Raw genomic sequence first — 16,089 nt, forward strand, 5'->3', positions numbered from 1 at the left:
ACGAGTTCAACTTCTGTATTATAATCTTTTTATGCATTATTATTCGTAATTATAGAGAGATCAGTGTACCTGCGCTCGGACAGCAGACTGATTATGAAAACGATTAAATCAATACGCGGGCGAGTCTCCTTGTTCTCGACGGGCAGAGGGAGTTTTCTGGCCAGCCGTCTGAAACACATCAGGAACATTTACACTCGCTTATGTACAGTACAGTCAAACACACACACACACACACACACACACACACACACACACACACACACACACACACACACACACACACACACACACACACACACACACACACACACACAAACTCATTCAGACACCATCAACATTTCTCACATTATCACAGTTTATTCGCTTTATTCACTCAGAGTTATTAAATCAGCTGATATTTCTCTGGTTTTGTCCATCCTTCTGTTAGACTGTGTCTTAAATGAATTATGTTGAATATCTGTCAGCTGTTAAATTTAACTACACAATAAGATAATACCAGTTTAGCTCAACCAATCACCAAGCAATGCTTCATTTAGTTCAGTCTGTGTGTGAAAAGGTCGCATTAGCAATTACAGAAAAAACACTCCAGCAAAACATGGTCAGCTCAAAGTGTCTGAATAATATTTGGGTATAATATGTCACAGTTTACTTTATTTTGCTCTCCTCACTTACATAAATGAACTATAGTGTCCTGCACCCACTAGCAAAGACATATGAAAAAATATATCTGGTGTCTGAATAATTTTTATTATTATAGTACATTGAAAACAGTCACATTATATAAACAATCTCAGTTTTCATTACAATAATAGTTAGAAGTCTATATACCATCAATTTAAGCAGAAATCGTAATTATTATTATTAATAAATGATAATATTTTACAATAAAAAATTATTGTTTTTGAATATTTAGATATTTGTCACTCACACATTGACGTTGAACTCTTTCTCATACTGTACAATGGCGTCGGCTAGTTTGGACTGAAGCTCCTCTTCATTTTCAACCAACTATCATAAAGAGACAGTAAGTTACATATTATTAAAATAAAGTAGTAAAATGAAGAATAAACTGATCAATGGCATTATTACTCACGAGGACAGTAGCGGTGTTCAGCTCGGGGACTTTACTGTACGGCCTCAGGAGCGACATGATGAGGAATGCGCGTTTAGTTTATGAAATGCGCGTTTACTTGTTTGTTTGTTTATCTAATAAAGACAGCGAGAGCTCGTGAGTCGATGCTTCCTGCTCGCTCGCGCTCATTTTCAAAGTTCACGCGCTTGACGTCACATAGACGCGACCCGCCACAGTGCGCGCGCTGCTGCCCTCGCGCGTACAGAAACCACCTCACCTCACATTCACAAATAATACGAAATTAATTATAGTAATTAATAATATCCATTAATAAAATGCTTTATATCCTTTTTTAATACTTTTTTTGAAATACTGTTTTTCTGTGGAGCACTTTTTTTTTAACCAAAAAAGTTTGTTTTTACTAAGTGTCTAATGGCGCTTTTCCATTACCAGTACCAGCTCGACTCGACTCGCCTCGCCTCGACTCAGCTCGGCTCGGCTCGCTTTTCGCTCCGTTTTCCATTGCAGATAGTACCTCCACAATAGTACCTGGTCGTCATAGCGACACCGCAGGAAACTGCCGTGACTTAATCTTTTACGCGAGACGCGCGAGACACACCCGCTACCTACACACACAGGACAATGGAGGAAATCGAGTGTATGCTGTTTTTGGATGTTTTTGTTTTTGTTGTTTTTTATTCAGGATACTGCGTCTGGCGCGTGCAATGATGACGCAGTGAATAGTGACGATTCTCTCTGACCAATCAGCAGTCTGCCATGATTTCACGTCACATTTTAGTATCGCCTCAGCTCGCCTCAGCCCGCGAACCGCGCCGGAGGTGGTACGAAAAAAAGTACCTGGAAGCAGGTACAGGTACAACTTTTACACAGTGGAAAACCAAACAGAGCCGAGCCGCGTCGAGTCGAGCCGAGGCGAGCTGGTACTGTGTAGTGGAAAAGCGCCATTAGACACAAATATACGTGTGTGTGTATATACACGCACACACACACAGTAGTTAAGTCAACATTTTAAGTGGACCAAATCCTTTCATCAAAGTTATATTTTGAACGATACCCGTTCTTGTCTTAAGTAAACTAGTTTGAGATTTAAGTATCTGATATATATATATATATATATATATATGATATCAGATACTGTAAAATTAACTTGTAACTGATTTAATCCTTAATGTAAGTTGATTCAGTGAAGGTAAATGCATTTTTGATTTTTAAACAATAAATAAGAAAGTAATAAATATAGATGTAATCACATGCAGCACATTTTAAGGGTAACAAGTGTAGTAGACGTTTTAACACTTTTCTTGCAATGTAAAAAACTGTAATTCCATGCAAATCTACTATTAATATTGACACTGATTTCAACAGAAGCAGAAAATCAACTCAAACGACATTCAAGAAGATGAAAAGCCCGAAACACACGTAAACAACGAAAGCAACAGATTTATTGTTTCATAGCATAATGACAAGGCAAGATGAAGTTTCAAGACAACGTCTCAACACCGCAAAACCAAAGAGTGATAAAAAGGGGAAAAGAGAAACTCTGAAAACATCCTGGTACCATGAGAAACAATGTAAGCCGAGCTATAAACGTGTGCGGTTATGTGTGAAAAGTTGGTCTGGTTTATGTGTGTGTGTGAGTGTGTGTGTGTGTGGGGGGGGGGGATAAAAATAAAAATCACCAGGTTAAGATCTCAGTTCAGCTGAGTTTATATCCATGAAAAATGAAATCAAAGGGGGGAAAAACATGAGAAAATAATATCCACATCAAATAATTTCAGTCATTTAACGACCTTTAATTATTAAAAAGGGGAAAAATAACCAGTTTAAAATGCTGAGAAAAAGAAAAACCCCGTTCTCTTCAGTGTTGGTTTATATTCCTGCAGGCGTTTCCTTCATCCGCCTGCCCTTATTTCCCAAGATAAAAAATAAGCTACTTCTAAACACACTCTTTCCCCTCTACACTTCCATCAAATGTTCTTTTGGTTTTGCTGACTAGTTTGGAGCAACTAGATCACGGTGTGTAACTCTTGCTGTCTGAGGCGTTGTTTGTATCTCAAATAATGATGCTGGTCTCACACACACACACACACACACTCACTCACACACACACACATCTGCGACTGGCTTCCTCTCTGTAGCCGCCGAGCTTCTACTGATGTATGAGTAACCGGATGAAACGGTCACTCAGTTATTGACAAATCAGTGTGGGCGACTGCCGGCTACGGGACGCGACAGGGATCGTTGTAAAGTGTCTGATTCTCGTGTGCTAGATCTCTCCGGACTCTCTCTCCTCGGAGCTGGAGCGCTGATCCCTCTCCAGAGACACGGATCGCTCCCGCTCTCCCGTTTGGCTGATGTCTGGGGAGGCCGGGGATCGCTCTCTCTCAGGGTCGCGGCGCCCGTTGTCCCGCCATCTCTCGTCTGCGGGGTTTTCCCGCCATCTCTCCTGAGGAACAGGCTGTTCCGGGTCTCTGGTGTGGGAAGACCTGGAGAAATCCAGGTCAGAGCCAGTACTTCAGAGTGCGACAGAGGAAACATTTTGTTAAATACTAGTTTGTTCTTTTATGTTTACAACACAAAGATTCATTTAATTGTGAAATCATTTCAGATTATTGAAATTTATTTAAAATAGTTTCAGATCATTTTAAATGTATGTTTAGAATTTAAACGATTTAGTCATTTATTTATTTTTTTAAATAAAATGTATGTAAATTAGTACATTTTAAAATAATTTCAATTTTCATTATAAATTACTTAAATTTCAATTTCATATTTAAATTCCAAATAAATAATTTTAAAATGATTGAAAAGAGTTTCAGATAGATTTAATTCCAAACATAAATCACTTAATTTAAAAATAAGAAATACTTCATATTGTTTGAAATTCCAAACATAAATTAAAAATTTAGATTAATTTCAAACTACTTTAAATAGTTCAAAAATAAGTCAAATAATATATATTTGGATTTAATAATATATATAAATAATTTAAATAAAATTGTTTATACATTTCAATAAAAATTATATTTAAAAATATACAATAAAATAAGTTAATTTAAAAATAATTTCAATTTTAAATATAAATAGGAATTGAAAAGTAATTTAGAATGATTGAAAATAGTTTCAAATGTAAATAAGTAAAATTATGTTGTATTTAATTTCCAAATATTATTTAATAATTTATAAATAATTTCCATCATTTACTAAAATGTAAATCATAATTATTTAACACATTGGTATCTTGTCATAATGCCGTTGTTCACACTGATTTTTACCACGTTACCACACATAACTGCCCTCGACTATCGTACAGTGTAAATTGCTCAAATGTGATAGTTCCTCAATCTGAAGGTGATCTGGTACCTCTTCCTTTTGCTCCTGTGCGAGTGGGAGCGAGAGCGATGGCGATCTTTGTGTCTGTGTTTCCTCTCCCGCTCTCGTTCCCGCTCTCCATCCTCACGGTGCCGACGAGAGCGATGGGAGGACGAGCTTCCTCCTTCCCTGAAAACCAGAGAGAAAGATGCAGAAACAGGAGATTTCCTTGCAGATGTTACGAGAAATAAAAAACGATCCTCACCGATATCGCTCGCCACTCCTGGATCTGGACCTAAAGCGAGAGGGATAAAGTGATGATGACAAATCCATCATGAAGCAGCACAATTAATATTGTATCGCTTCTTTAAATTAAATTTTCAGGTAGATTCGATCAGATTCGAATTGTATTCTTATCAAATAAAAACTTCTGATTCCTCTTACCGATTCCTTTGTGAGCATTTCAATATGACTTAATATGATATACCGTAAATCCTCTAATAGTGGCCTGTATTCCATTAGTGGCCGGGTCTCTAACATTGGCCGGTCTCGCTGTTGGCGGAGGTAAATAAAGGCCGGTCTCTAATAGTGGCCGGGGCTATTATTAGATACAACGTTTTTCTGGGCAGGCCACAACATTATGCTTGTGATGGTAACATGCAAATACCACAGGGGGGCAATGTTTGCTAATGAATCCAAGCCATAGCTATGGTAGCCTGGTCATGTCAATCACTTCGCTCTTGACTCGCACGTGAGAATTCAGTCACCGGTAGGCTAATGTTGTTTACCATGGCAGCTGCGGAGCCAAAGAGGATTTTTGGCAAAAATCTATTTTTTAACCCCCTGGGATCGACAATCGCACTGGCGCGATAGGCTCGCTTTTTTTCTTAAGTGCAAACGAGTTTCAAAATACTCTGTTGACTTTGATCTCTTAATTACGGAGAGCGCGCGTTATTCAAACGCAAATAATCTGAGGCGATCCACGCAAACCTGAACACCCACAATCAGCTGGATAACACACATCTATCTAAGTAATAATAATCCTGGAAAATTTACCTCAGGAGTGCTTGGAAGTATTATTTCGAGGAGCAACGGATCCAGCTGAGAAATAGGTCAGTTCTATTTGCTTTGTTCTAATCGCAATAGTGTCTGTAAGTTACACGCAAAAAGACACGCGTTTCTAGTGTGTGAATGAATGAATGAAATCAATGAATGCACAGATACGTGCTGTTGTGGAGCTAACGTTACTACTGGAACAAATACTGTTTCAAAATGAATCATTGCTTTTCACAAAAAATATTATTTATATTATATTTATTTGTTGTTAATGTTCTGTATGCATACCATAATGTTATATGGTAACTAACTATAACTATCTATTTTAACCTATTTTATAGGTTAAAATAGACCCAAAATCTCGTTTTTATTAATTCTACTGGTAGTCCGTTTTGCTCAAATACAAATAAAGGCCTGTCTCTAATTATGGCCTCCTTCCAATAAAGGCCTGGGCCGCGATGCGCTTGAGTAAAATAAAGGCCCGGGCCTTTATTAGAGGATTTACGGTATGATATTATGATAAAATTCAGGCGTGAGACGACTCGCTGGTTTCTGTGCTGCAGTGTGTAACAGTATACTGAATCCGTGCAGCTCTTAAAGTGACAGCAGCCTAATATTCCTGCTGCCCTCTCTATCACAACACTAATCAAACAACAAAAGACAGAGAAAATTCACTCGTTCTTGACTGAATACATTTTCTAACTATATTTGTAATGTATATTTTATTTATAAAGTGCAGTGTTATTCTACATTTGATTACAGCTTCTGTTCCTTGAATATGTGAAAATCTTAAAACACTGTTTCAATCGTATCTGTTAAGTTGCATCTATTTGTTTCGATTGCTGATTTTTTACTTGTCGCGTTTACTTGTCTTTAATAATGCTTGAAATCTATAGTAGTTAGGCTAGTTATATGTTTCATGTTATTTTAAAACCACATGCTCCTTGTCTAAGTGTTCTTTAGCCCTGTTGATTTTCATTCATGATATTCAGCTACAATTAAATGTTTTGCAATAAGACTAAATATGAATGATATCTACTTTTTTTTTTACCGTATTGGAATCGAAATTAGGAATCGATAAGAAGAATCGGAAACATTAAAAATCAAACGATACCCAACCAAATGAAAGCGAATCACACCTCCTGCGATCTCTCTCTCTGTCTCTCTCTCTCTCCCGCTCTCTCTCCCGCTCCCTCTCGCGCTCCTTCTCGCGCTCCCGCTCTTTCTCCAGCTCCCACTCCCTGGCTCGCTCCTCTTCCCTGTCGCGCTCCTCTCTTCTCTTGGTGCGCATGCGCTCCTGTTTCTCCGTCACAGCTTTCTGGAAATCAGAGCAGTTCGTCAGCGAGATGCTGATCGACACCGGTGGGGGGATTGAGCTCCGTTTGCTGCCATCTTACCCGCAGTTTGTCGAGTTTCTCACGGATTTCGATGAAACCTAGATGAAGTTTCCCTCCAAAGTGGTCGGCGAGTCTGCGGTCGTTGTCGTGGAGGCCGAGGTAAGCGGAGCAAACCTCACACACTCGCAGCTTCTGCTGCTGGAAGCTGGAGGCCGGCATAGAGTTGCGGTATATGTCCTAAACACAAACACGCTGTTTAGATGAACACGATTAACTGTAATAATGCCGCTGCAAACATGAACACCTCTGATTTGAACCAGTTCCAGAGGACTACAGTGATGTTTCCAGCTGTGACCCCACACTGACCTCTGCCTCTTTCTTCAGGGTGCGTGTTTTCTCCACCTTCTCCAGCACCTGTTGAGCCTCCTCCACGTTCCCCTCGCCGCCCAGCTGCTCCGCACGCGCCAGCAGCTTCCCGATCTCCTCGTTCAGCTCGTGCACACGCTCCGCCTGCAACACACACACACGTCACACACTCGGAGCACAGCAAGAAGTCTTAAAGGTGGAGGAGTGAAAACAGGCTGGCTGATACTAAGGGTCAGAGAGGGAGGGAAATAACAAATAAAAACTTGAATAGTGTTATAAACTGATCTCAAGCTAAATAAAATAAAAACTATGAAAAGGCAAGATATTATGGAAGTCTGTTTCTACCACGGGATAAAAAACAAGATTATATCTCAGAATTCTGAGTTTTTCTCTCACAATTCAGACTTTTGTTCTCAGAATTCCGTGTTTTTATCTCACAATTCAGACTTTTGTTCTAAGAATTCCGTGTTTTTATCTTACAATTCAGACTTTTGTTCTAAGAATTCCGAGTTTACATCTCACAATTCAGACTTTTGTTCTAAGAAATCCGTGTTTTTATCTTACAATTCAGACTTTTGTTCTAAGAATTCCGTGTTTTTATCTTACAATTCAGACTTTTGTTCTAAGAAATCCGTGTTTTTATCTTACAATTCAGACTTTTGTTCTAAGAAATCCGTGTTTTTATCTTACAATTCAGACTTTTGTTCTAAGAATTCCGTGTTTTTATCTCACAATTCAGACTTTTGTTCTAAGAATTCCGTGTTTTTATCTTACAATTCAGACTTTTGTTCTAAGAATTCCGTGTTTTTATCTTACAATTCAGACTTTTGTTCTAAGAAATCCGTGTTTTTATCTTACAATTCAGACTTTTGTTCTAAGAATTCCGAGTTTACATCTCACAATTCAGACTTTTGTTCTAAGAATTCCGTGTTTTTATCTTACAATTCAGACTTTTGTTCTAAGAATTCCGTGTTTTTATCTTACAATTCAGACTTTTGTTCTAAGAAATCCGTGTTTTTATCTTACAATTCAAACTTTTGTTCTCAGAATTCCGAGTTTACATCTCACAGTTCGGAATTTTGTTCTCAGAATTCCGAGTTTACATCTCACAATTCAGACTTTTGTTCTAAGAATTCCGTGTTTTTATCTTACAATTCAGACTTTTGTTCTAAGAATTCCGTGTTTTTATCTTACAATTCAAACTTTTGTTCTAAGAATTCCGAGTTTACATCTCAGTTCGGAATTTTGTTCTCAGAATTCCGAGTTTACATCTCACAGTTCAGACTTTTGTTCTCAGAATTTTTTGTTTTTATCTCGCAATTCAGACTTTTGTTCTCAGAATTCCGTGTTTTTATCTTACAATTCAGACTTTTGTTCCCAGAATTCCGTGTTTTTATCTCACAATTCAGACTTTTGTTCTAAGAATTCCGTGTTTTTATCTTACAATTCAGACTTTTGTTCTAAGAATTCCGTGTTTTTATCTTACAATTCAGACTTTTGTTCTAAGAAATCCGTGTTTTTATCTTACAATTCAGACTTTTGTTCTAAGAATTCCGTGTTTTTATCTTACAATTCAGACTTTTGTTCTAAGAATTCCGAGTTTACATCTCACAATTCAGACTTTTGTTCTAAGAATTCCGTGTTTTTATCTTACAATTCAGACTTTTGTTCTAAGAATTCCGTGTTTTTATCTTACAATTCAGACTTTTGTTCTAAGAAATCCGTGTTTTTATCTTACAATTCAAACTTTTGTTCTCAGAATTCCGAGTTTACATCTCACAGTTCGGAATTTTGTTCTCAGAATTCCGAGTTTACATCTCACAATTCAGACTTTTGTTCTAAGAATTCCGTGTTTTTATCTTACAATTCAGACTTTTGTTCTAAGAATTCCGTGTTTTTATCTTACAATTCAAACTTTTGTTCTAAGAATTCCGAGTTTACATCTCAGTTCGGAATTTTGTTCTCAGAATTCCGAGTTTACATCTCACAGTTCAGACTTTTGTTCTCAGAATTTTTTGTTTTTATCTCGCAATTCAGACTTTTGTTCTCAGAATTCCGTGTTTTTATCTTACAATTCAGACTTTTGTTCCCAGAATTCCGTGTTTTTATCTCACAATTCAGACTTTTGTTCTAAGAATTCCGTGTTTTTATCTTACAATTCAGACTTTTGTTCTAAGAATTCCGTGTTTTTATCTCACAATTCAGACTTTTGTTCTAAGAATTCCATGTTTTTATCTTACAATTCAGACTTTTGTTCTAAGAATTCCGAGTTTACATCTCACAATTCAGACTTTTGTTCTAAGAATTCCGTGTTTTTATCTTACAATTCAGACTTTTGTTCTAAGAATTCCGTGTTTTTATCTTACAATTCAAACTTTTGTTCTAAGAATTCCGAGTTTACATCTCAGTTCGGAATTTTGTTCTCAGAATTCCGTGTTTTTATCTTACAATTTAGACTTTTGTTCTCAGAATTCAGAGTTTACATCTCACAGTTCAGACTTTTGTTCTCAGAATTCAGAGTTTACATCTCACAATTCAGACTTTTGTTCTTAGAATTCCGAGTTTACATCTAACAGTTCGAAATTTTGTTCTCAGAATTCCGAGTTTACATCTCACAATTCGGACTTTTGTTCTCAGAATTCCAAGTTTACATCTAACAATTTGGACTTTTGTTCTCAGAATTCCGAGTTTACATCTCACAGTTCGGAATTTTGTTCTCAGAATTCCGAGTTTACATCTCACAATTCAGACTTTTGATCTCAGAATTTTTTGTTTTTATCTCGCAATTCAGACTTTTGTTCTCAGAATTCCGAGTTTACATCTCAGTTCGGAATTTTGTTCTCAGAATTTTTTGTTTTTATCTCACAATTCAGACTTTTGTTCTCAGAATTCTGTGTTTTTATCTTACAATTTAGACTATTTTTTCTCAGAATTCAGAGTTTACGTCTCACAGTTCTGACTTTTGTTCTAAGAATTCCGAGGTTTACATCTCACAATTCGGACTTTTGTTCTCAGAATTCAGAGTTTACATCTCGTAATTCAGACTTCTGTTCTCAGAGTTCCGAGTTTACATCTCGTAATTCAGACTTTTGTTCTCAGAGTTCCGAGTTTACATCTCGCAATTCAGACTTTTGTTCTCAGAATTGTTTTGCAATTATTTATTTTATTCTGTGGAGGAAACAAGCTTGTATAACATATGGTCCCTCTAAAAACAACCCAGACTGAGTTCCTCTGTTTGTATGCATTTCCTATAGAAACAGGAACTTGGAACAGGACACATCGAACAGGGCTCATCCTCTTTTTTTACTCTCATAAAAAGACCATTTATATCACAGCTGTGGACCATGATTGACTACGACGTGCTAGTCTGTGGATAAAAAGCAGGTGTGTGAAACTTCAATATGAAAATGATCTGAAAGTGAAATTGCCGAGAAGCATTGATTCAGGGATTCCCCACCGCTGCAGTGAGATCATATGGTCAGCTCTTTACCTTGGCAGCCACTTCAGCACTGATTTCTTCCTGCGTTTCGGCCAGCCGTTTCTTGGCCAGTTCGGTTCTTCGGTCACAGTCTGCGATGAAGGACTGCAGGTGCTCTGAGGCCTGAGGAAACACACCACAATTAGCCATTTATGAGCGGTTTACACACACACAGCATAATGTAGATGATTGGAAACGGTTCATACTCACATCCAGCTCAAAGAAAAACTCCTGCTGTTTAGATGCGATCTCATAATCTGCTCTCAAAGCCAGATCATGAATCTTCACACACTCGCCCAGATCCATGCGCTGCACAAACACAAAGCAGGATGTCATAATGCAACTGTGGCGAGGCATAGATCGAGCGCTGCAATTATCAAACAGCTTTTTAAATTAGTAAAGTCATAACCACTGAATCGATTGTTGAGACACTTACAGTTCCAGAGAGTATGTCGTGAGGACAGGACTCCAGCAGATGACTCTTACACACACGCTCATCCGTGAACTTGATCCTCTGTCGCATCGTGTCGCCTGCGGGCAACCAGATCAGACAAATCATGAGAAACTAAAATAAAGTCACAATCAAATCATGATCATGTCAAACAAATAATGAGACACTCCAATGAAAATATACAATAGTGCCACAAATAAAATTATGATTCTCACTTATAAAAATCAATAAAAAAATGACAGAGAATAAGGAGGTCAAAATCATAATTTTGATCAACATCAAGATATAAAATTATATAACTGTCAACCAAATCAGGCTAATCAGAAATTGCCTAAAAGCACGAATCTCATCAGGGCAAACGAATCATCATAATCATTAGCCTAGATCGCGTCAATGAATTCGACTGATATGAAATCATTCCAGACTAATCCTAAAATTCATGACAAGCCATAAAAATGATGAGAACCATGAAAATAATGGTTCTCAATCCCCCCCCCCCCCCAAAAAAAAAAAGAAAAAAAAAAAGAAAATAACACTGATTATAAAAAGTCATGACAAAAAAAATCATGATGCTTTCATGAATCATGATGTTGATCAAATTACAGTTTTTACAGCCAAAAAAGTAGAATAAGGGAATAAAAATTATGACACCATGTTTTGAGTCATGATTTGCCTCAAGTAATTATTCATGAATCATAATCACGATTCTCATCAAATAATTTGAGGGATATGAAATAATTACATACAAGTCATAATACTCATGATGTTTGATCAAATCAAGTAAATAATGACGAGAAACAAAAACGGTGTTTACAAAAACATGGCAATCGAATAAAGATCATAGAAACATTGGAATAATAATTCTGAAATGACTCCTGTCAATCAAACCAATGTTTTCAGTGCCATCCAATGATTTATCCAAATCACAAGAACCATTAATCATATGAAAACGTGACTTTTTAACACACCAGTCAAGTAAATCACGAGAAACCCAATATCCGAGCATGCATACACGAGTTGAGTCGGTAAAAGTAGGGAATGACGGTATGAATCAAATTCCTGGTTTAGTTTCGCTTTGCTGAGAATGAAATAAACACTCACCATCTCTGCTGGTTCCCATGAGCTGGTCCAGCATGGCTCGCATCTGCGCCTGGGCCGACATCTCCTCTCCACAGACACGTGTGTGTGTGTGTGTGAGTGAGTGTGTGATATATCGAGTTAAACTAGTGCTCTGTTTATCTAGCCTGAGAAACTAACTCCTCACACAGCAGGCCTCAAAACCACCGGCCGCCGAAAACAAGACAAACCAGCTCGGCTAACACACTTTCTGTTCGCACCACGGTCACTTCTGTGTGTTAAACCCCTCAGATTGTGCAGCTTATAGCTGAAATGACGCTTAAATCTGTCAGAGCATAAATCAGTGAGTTAGTCTTGACTCTCAATAGTCTCGTGCGTTAGCATTAGCGGCTAACTCTTTCCCCCAACGCCCCTGAATCCGCCTTATATGCGCTTATTATCAGTCCTGGCGCTGCTTTATCAGTCCGCAGATCAATATTTTGTGTAGTGATCCATATTCGCAAAGTTTTGACAGTGTTTATTTTTTGTTGTTTTATTTTTTTATTTCTTTTTTCCCCCTCTCGGAATGAGACTTCCGACCCGCGCGCGCGCAGCTCCCGCTCGGTTACGCGGCCTCGAGGAAGTGCCGCAGAGCTCGCGCGCTGATTGGCTGACGGGCGGGTGACGTCAGAACGGTCGCGCCGCTCAGCGAGTGTAGTTCGAGCACGTGGAGCAACATGGACACAAAAAACTCATGTTGAACTGATTAAATCGTTTGAAACGTAAATATTTCGCACCTAACAGCAAATTTAAGAACAAAAACCTGAATCTTTATAATGTCTCTAAAATTACTTTCTTACTGAACACACACACACACACACACACATATATATAGACTATATGTGCGTGTGGTGTGTGTGTGTAATGTGTATATATATGGACTATATATATGTGCGTGTGTGTGTGTGTGTATATATATATATATATATATATATATATATATATATATATATATATATATATAATTTTCTGATGTTTTACAATGAGTTCTTCATATATGCAAAAATGAAACAACTATTTATTACATTTATCGAAATACTAAAACTAATTTTTTTTTCTATAATACTTTTGAGACACTGGGTAGATTTAAGTTGTAAATTTAATCTTGTACAGAAATATCAAGAACACACACACATACAATAATGTGTGATGTATTTATGAATAATATATTTACATAAAATATTAATGATATTTTATTAATGATATATATAATTTACACATATGTTGTATAATGATGTATTTGTTTCAAATAATATAGTTACATAAATTATGATTGATATATAATTTACACATATATATGTTGTTGTTGTATAATGATGCATTTATAAATAATGTATTTACATAATATATGTGTGTATGTTCTTGATATTTACTTCTATACAAGATTAAATTTACATCTTAAATCTACCCAGTGTCTCAAAGTGTAATACAAATATTATTAGTTTTATTAGTATGATAAATGTAAAAACAATTTTTAATTAGTATATATATATACATATATATACATATATATATATTCAAATGCTAAAAGATTAAGGACTAAGGTATATGACTGCTTCAATCTCTCTGCTAGCATCTCACAGTTCAATAATGATCATAAATAATTACACAATAAATGACCACAAACACACAACAGTATTGGTTCTCTCTGTTTATTGTACTGATGTGGAACAGACATCTCTTAATTTATGCATGTTGTATATTATATTCATATGTATAAAAAAACATCCAGTCTAATAGTTTTTTCTCCAACTACTTCCACATAATACAAAATCAAACCCAGCAGTGATTATCAATTAGAAGAACGAGAACAAACAGAAACACAAAGAGGTCCTCTCAGACCGACGTCCGTCACGCTTCGACAGTAACACTAGTTTTGGCACCAGAGCTCAGGAGAAACTCTCTCACCGTACTAAAGCACATGTTAAAGACTTTACACATGCATCTACTGGCCTGTATTCAGACTGTGTGGTGGAGGAGAAAACGGCCCATCCACCGGCTCTCTCTCAAGTGTGAGTTTGGATAAAGATTTTTATTTTTTGCATTCGAATAAATGTCCGAATTTAACAGAGAGAAGAATAAATGAACATTAACTGCTTGATTCAGTTTGTACGTGAGCCAGGCCGTGCATGTGAAGCGCTTCAAAGCCAAGAGCGAAATCTGAGATGTTGAACTGCTTATTAAATTGCAAATATTTTTTGCTCGTCGCATCTAGTTGTCGAGTGGGGAGTCGAATCTATAGAGGGCCTCTCAATGAAAGCTTTTAAACAACAGTTTCATCACCAAGAGTCACAATTCATGGATATACAGTGTATAGATATATATAAAACAAATAATCTGCTTGCACAGCCCCCCCACCCCCTAAAAATAAATAAAAATAAAACAATCAATTTGAAGTGAAAACAAAATTTGTACCACCAGAACAACACAAATCCACACACATATGACCTCAAATGATGCTACATTTGTCTTTATTATGACTATTTCCATACCTCTCGTTTATAGTTCTGGTCTTAAAAATCAAAGAAATTAAAAAAAACCCAAAGCAAAACAGATTTTCCTTCGAGCTGTTTTATATGAGAATTAGAATTTCTTTAAAAGTCGATGAACACATTTACAGCTGCTCTACGTGTTTTGATGCTACATTTCTCGATTTAAACAGATGAAATGTAAAAAAATAAATGTGCAATCATTACCATGTGTGATCCGAAGTTATTATCTAAATTAATGTGACACTGATGGTCTTGATGTGGGGAGAAAAAATAAAAATAAAAATGAGGGAAATGATTAATTCTTTTGATAGATTTATATGACCGGGTTGCGCTCTCTGAGAAGTGGGCGTGGCTCCGTCTCATTCAGCCAATCGGACATCAGTGGGCGGGGTGTTTTTGCTGGTCTCGTAAGGCAGTGAGGATTTTAGGCCTCGTTACATTCGGTAACACGGAGCAGAAGCCCTGACCGACTCGCGGTGCTGATCCCGGATCAGATCTAAACCCAAACACACAGCGGTCCGTGCCGAATTCTGACCCAAGATCAGCTGCGCGCGCGCGTGTGTGTGTGTGTGAGTAAATACGACACAGAACTACGATAAAAAACAAACTGGAAGTACTAGAGGAGTTCGGGATCTCTTCTGAGGTATCGTCTAAAGTCTAGCTCCATAGCACCATTTCCCCACACCCTGATCAGATACATCTATCTACATGACAGATTTAAAGGAATACCACAGGTTTAACTCGAGCATCTGTGACATGATCTTGATTATGAGTGAAAATCTTTTTTTTCGCCATAGGAATGTCACAAACACGGTCCAAAGAGCTCGAGATGAACCTGAAACCTTGAAATCATTGACCACTGAAAAATCACTGTTCAAATCACTGACCGGTTATTGTACGTTTATGGTAGATCGACCATTCTGGTCGAAATACATTAAATACACACTATTATTTAAATACACACTGTATTTACTTGTGAAACGCACCGTTAAAAATCGTCTGTGCACGAATGTTCATAATCTCTGTATGTGTTTTATTTGTTCAACTGCAGGATTCAAATCTCTCGAAATGTTAATATAACATTTTGATTCAGTAACATGTGATTCAATTGGCATTCCCTGTGAAAGGACTGGCGCTCAGATTGGCATTATGCTGATAAATCGTACATATGTACATTAAAGTACAGCCCTTATCTAAACTGGGCTTAAATTTTTACATATCTATCATTATAACTAATAAACAGTTGGACCTGGAAGTCTCATGGAAACACTTCAGCTCAAAATCAAAAGAAAATGCATGGTATTATTATCAGCATAAAGCTTTGCAAAGACTTTGGGAACATAAAGATGACAATTAAATCAATTTTCCCACCAAAATTCTCAATATTG

At 37.0% G+C, this 16,089-nt stretch overlaps 2 protein-coding genes across 3 annotated transcripts in view; both read right to left on the reverse strand.

Moving 5' to 3' along the window:
- pane1 (proliferation associated nuclear element) overlaps positions 1 to 1,283 on the reverse strand; it is a 3,361-nt gene extending 2,078 nt beyond the window's left edge. The window contains exons 1-3 of the mRNA XM_084402138.1: positions 1,094 to 1,283; positions 929 to 1,008; positions 70 to 168 (exon numbers count right to left, since the gene is read on the reverse strand). Coding sequence (XP_084258264.1) covers positions 70 to 168; positions 929 to 1,008; positions 1,094 to 1,150 — 236 coding nt within the window. The 5' untranslated portion in view covers positions 1,151 to 1,283. The remainder of the gene's footprint in view (positions 1 to 69; positions 169 to 928; positions 1,009 to 1,093) is intronic.
- Positions 1,284 to 2,513: 1,230 nt separating this feature from the next.
- LOC311286180 (putative RNA-binding protein Luc7-like 1) lies at positions 2,514 to 12,797 on the reverse strand. Of its 2 annotated transcripts, none has more exons than XM_084402281.1 (10): positions 12,195 to 12,797; positions 11,079 to 11,173; positions 10,853 to 10,951; positions 10,655 to 10,765; positions 7,165 to 7,308; positions 6,859 to 7,035; positions 6,601 to 6,779; positions 4,671 to 4,700; positions 4,457 to 4,594; positions 2,514 to 3,579 (listed from the first exon to the last, which is right to left on the reverse strand). In XM_084402281.1, exons 1-10 carry the CDS (start codon positions 12,253 to 12,255, stop codon positions 3,360 to 3,362), a joined length of 1,254 nt encoding a protein of 417 aa, XP_084258407.1. In that variant the 5' UTR covers positions 12,256 to 12,797; the 3' UTR covers positions 2,514 to 3,359. The 2 variants fall into 2 exon arrangements, with proteins under 2 accessions (XP_084258407.1, XP_084258406.1); XM_084402280.1 differs by having other exon boundaries at positions 2,514 to 3,606.
- Between the last annotated feature and the right edge of the window lie 3,292 nt (positions 12,798 to 16,089).

This window comes from Rutilus rutilus, assembly GCF_951802725.1.
Source record: "Rutilus rutilus genome assembly, chromosome: 2".
NCBI classification, from domain to species: domain Eukaryota; kingdom Metazoa; phylum Chordata; class Actinopteri; order Cypriniformes; family Leuciscidae; genus Rutilus; species Rutilus rutilus.

Bases quoted from the DNA above. Each gene is read 5' to 3' on its own strand.
- LOC311286180 (XM_084402280.1), bottom strand. From the start codon at position 12,255: ATGTCGGCCCAGGCGCAGATGCGAGCCATGCTGGACCAGCTCATGGGA. The intron at 10,952-11,078 runs GTAAGTGTCTCA...GTGTTTGTGCAG, and splicing joins ACGACATACTCTCTGGAACT to CGCATGGATCTGGGCGAGTG. The intron at 7,036-7,164 runs GTCAGTGTGGGG...GTTTGTGTTTAG, and splicing joins CCCTGAAGAAAGAGGCAGAG to GACATATACCGCAACTCTAT.